We start from the raw sequence: 3,386 nt of genomic DNA, 5'->3' as shown, positions 1-3,386 counted from the left end.
GGGGGGGGGGGGGAAGGAAATTCAGCCCTGGTGTGCTGCCTGAGTCCCAACCCCTATGTAAAGAGAAGGGCCTGCGTGTAGCCTCCTGGGGTCCAGCCCCTGCGGGCCAGGGGTTCCCAAAGGTGTGGACGGAGTCGGCAAAGAATGATTTACATGGAGACAGCGATCATAGCTCGTTAGTCTTCGTGGATCTTCCTGTGCCTGGCTGAGGCCACAGAGAAAGATCCCGAGGCAAGCTGAGCCTTTATTTTATAGTCAGAGGTAAACACGGTAGTGGTTACCAAAGTTACACTGTTCTTGTGAGTTTCACTTGTTTTTGTTTTTGTTCTTCTTGCACTTCCCTCAGCCCATTAGCTTCCCAGGTAAGATCTAGGAAGCTTCATAAGGTCAAGCCTAATTATGCTTAAGAGGACTGTGCCCTCTAAGCTGGGACTTGTCTGTGACTTTGCCAACAGGTCAGTCCGAGGCTTACCCCTATATGGGCTCCCCACAGTAGCCCGCCTCTGGGGCCCTGTTCCCTGGTGATGTATCACTCCAGCAAGGTCGCCGGAAGCAGAGCTGATGTTATTTTGCTTAATGCCTCACACTGATTGAATGCTTACTGAGTGTCAGGGTCTGGCTAGGTGCTTTACATACAAGATCATTTGAGCCCCGAAAACAACCCTGTGAGGAAAAAGGTGATCCTGTTGTTGATCCCACTTTACAGGTCAAGAGTGTTAGAGAATTTAAGTAGCATTGCTCTTGGCTATTCAGTTATTGAGTGGCAGAGGCAGGTTTCAGGTGTAGGCAGTTAAGCGCTAAGGTAAAGCTCTTCACCCCTTCACTAAACGTTCTAGCTGCAGAGTTCAGTAAGGAGGCCGTTAACTGCTTCCCTTTCACGGCCCCGCCTTTCTCCGTGCACCTGTTCATTCATGTGAATTCAGAGGCTCAGTGAGCATTCTTGGCCATCTGTTCTGTACACGTGGTGCCATGGAGAAAAACACCACGTTTCTGCTTTTGAGTTCAGGTGGAGAAGGGGAGATAGAATACATGTGGTAAAATAATTTTAAGGCAGCGTGTTAGTCCTAAGATAGTCAAAGTGAAAGGACCAATTCTATATGGAACAGAGTTGCTCCTACTTTTCCTTGAGTGACTCACCAACAGGACTATGAAATGGTTTTTATTTATGTGGTTTTAGAACATAGGCTACTAGCCCTATCATTTATCTGATGGAAAAATGCGTTTATAGTTATAAGACTTGTCTCACAAGTCAATAAATTTTGTTTACTGTGGCTGCAGGTAGCACTGGCAGACAATCTAGGGATTTCTATGGAATTTAGTTTTCGTCTTCTCTCTTCAGCCTTCTCCAGAGTTCTGATCCAGAAGTTGCAAGCAAAGTCAAAGCTGGACTGAAAAGCCTGATCCCCACATTGCAGAAAAACAGAAGCACCAGCAAAGGAGTAGAAATGCTGCTTGAAAAACTGTCTGTGTAGATGGACACAATTACCAGATGGAACCATCGTTTCTCGTCAGATCTGTTTTCCCAGAGTGGAGAGAGGGCTAGGGGCCCACCACACGGGTAACTTGTGTACTCGGTGTATGTGCTTCTTTGTACATGAATTTATTTGTAAAATGCTTTCTAAAAATGCCTTTTAAAAGACTCCAGCCATCTTCTTTATCGTCTTGAGTAGTAAGTAAATCGCAGTGTGAGGAGTGATGTAAAGGGTTTAATGGTCAGATGCAGTGGGACCGACCAAATACATATAAAGTGGCTGCATGAGTTGCTTCAGGGGAAGATATCCTTTGTGAGCAGCAGTCTGAGAAGGCTCCATGGAGGGGGTGGGCATTGAGAGGGCCTCAGAAGAGAGCAGGATGTAGAAAAGAAGAGCCAAAGGGAGTTTTGAGGGCAGTGAGGTGGGACTTAATGGTTGTGAACTGAACTTCAGGAACTGTTCACCTTAGAGCCTGGATGGATGCAGGGAGGGGAGGGTAACCTGCATCCAGGGCAGCCACATTCCTAGCTGCCTTAGGGATTGGGTTCCACCGTAGATTTTGTTTGAAAGCTACTCGAGGAAATTAGGGCTAATAGGGAGAATGTGCTAGTCAGTGGTCGGCAAACTCATTAGTCAACAGAGCCAAATATCAGCAGTACGACGATTGAAATTTCTTTTGAGAGCCAAATTTTTTAAACTTAAACTATATAGGTAGGTACATTGTTATTAACTTAATTAGGGTACTCCTAAGGCTTAGGAAGAGCCACACTCGAGGGGCCAAAGAGCCGCATGTGGCTCGCGAGCTGCAGTTTGCCGACCACGGTGCTAGGTGAGTTAGGGGATCATGATGGGTAGGGTTGGTAAGGTCAAGGTCACTGGGGAAATCTGCCTATCTTTGGATCTGGACTTTCCCTATAAATAATTTCCTTTGATGAAATTTTCTTCTTTGGGACTATCCCTAAAGTAGTGGAAACCTATAGGGTTTGAGTTAGGAAGTAGATGCTAATTTGTTAACAGTGCAGAAGTTTGAATTACATTCAGTTAGGATGTTTAAGTTATGTAACTGCGCTTGGCTTTTAGCAACAGAGCTTGGAAGGTTTGGTAGACCATTCATGCTCAAGTGGCCTGCTGTAACATGAGGCCCACTGGGGTCTGTTACTGTAACTACACTTGCTGGAGAATTGCTGGGCCTTTCCTGACCAGAGGGTCCCAGGACTTCACCTGCCACCTTCTCCTGCCTGGAACTTTGAACTCCACCCAACACAAAAGAGCTGACCCATTCATACTTCTCCTTGGCATGAATCCCCTTTACCCCCACTACCCAGACCCCCACTACCCAGACCCCACCAGTGTAAGGGTGGAGGTGGGATAGCTGGGGGAATGGGATGGGGGGAAAGGCAACATCAGAACTTGCTTTTGTTTGAGTAATACATTGTGAGTTTGTGTTTTCCATATAAAGGGCCCATTCAGAAAGTGGGGGGAACCTCACTATTTCTATCTATGAGACTAAAAAAATAAAGTGACATACAGAATTTTAAAAGTTAGAGTACTATAAAGTGTATAATAAAAGCTGCAATCCTGCCTGGCCCTCCCCAGAAGCAACTACTTCCAACTCATTTAGCTTTGCTAAATTTTTAAATATATAGTTTTTGATGGGATTTTTTTTTGAAGATGGTAGGATTTGTGTAGCAGTTAAGGCACTTTCTTTTGACCTCCTGATATGGACACTATAGATTAAGACTTAACTACCACTCCTGCCCCACTTTTTTTCTCTCCATGTTCCCAGTATAATTGCATCATTTTTGATAAATCAGTTATACTGACATAAATTGTGAAATATTCAAATAACTAGTAAACTGTCATTTTCTAAACCGTTTTATTTACCCTGGAATTAATAACTGTCTCACTTATTTT

The 3,386-nt window shown here is 44.7% G+C and overlaps 1 protein-coding gene across 1 annotated transcript in view; it reads left to right on the top strand.

The window, feature by feature from the left end:
* PUM3 (pumilio RNA binding family member 3) overlaps positions 1-1,637 on the top strand; it is a 39,581-nt gene extending 37,944 nt beyond the window's left edge. The window contains exon 17 of the mRNA XM_015566894.1: positions 1,340-1,637. Coding sequence (XP_015422380.1) covers positions 1,340-1,472 — 133 coding nt within the window. The 3' untranslated portion in view covers positions 1,473-1,637. The remainder of the gene's footprint in view (positions 1-1,339) is intronic.
* Positions 1,638-3,386: the final 1,749 nt, after the last annotated feature.

This window comes from Myotis davidii, unplaced genomic scaffold (genome assembly GCF_000327345.1).
Source record: "Myotis davidii unplaced genomic scaffold, ASM32734v1 scaffold83, whole genome shotgun sequence".
Taxonomy (NCBI): domain Eukaryota; kingdom Metazoa; phylum Chordata; class Mammalia; order Chiroptera; family Vespertilionidae; genus Myotis; species Myotis davidii.
This window is presented reverse-complemented; position numbering and strand designations above follow the sequence as displayed.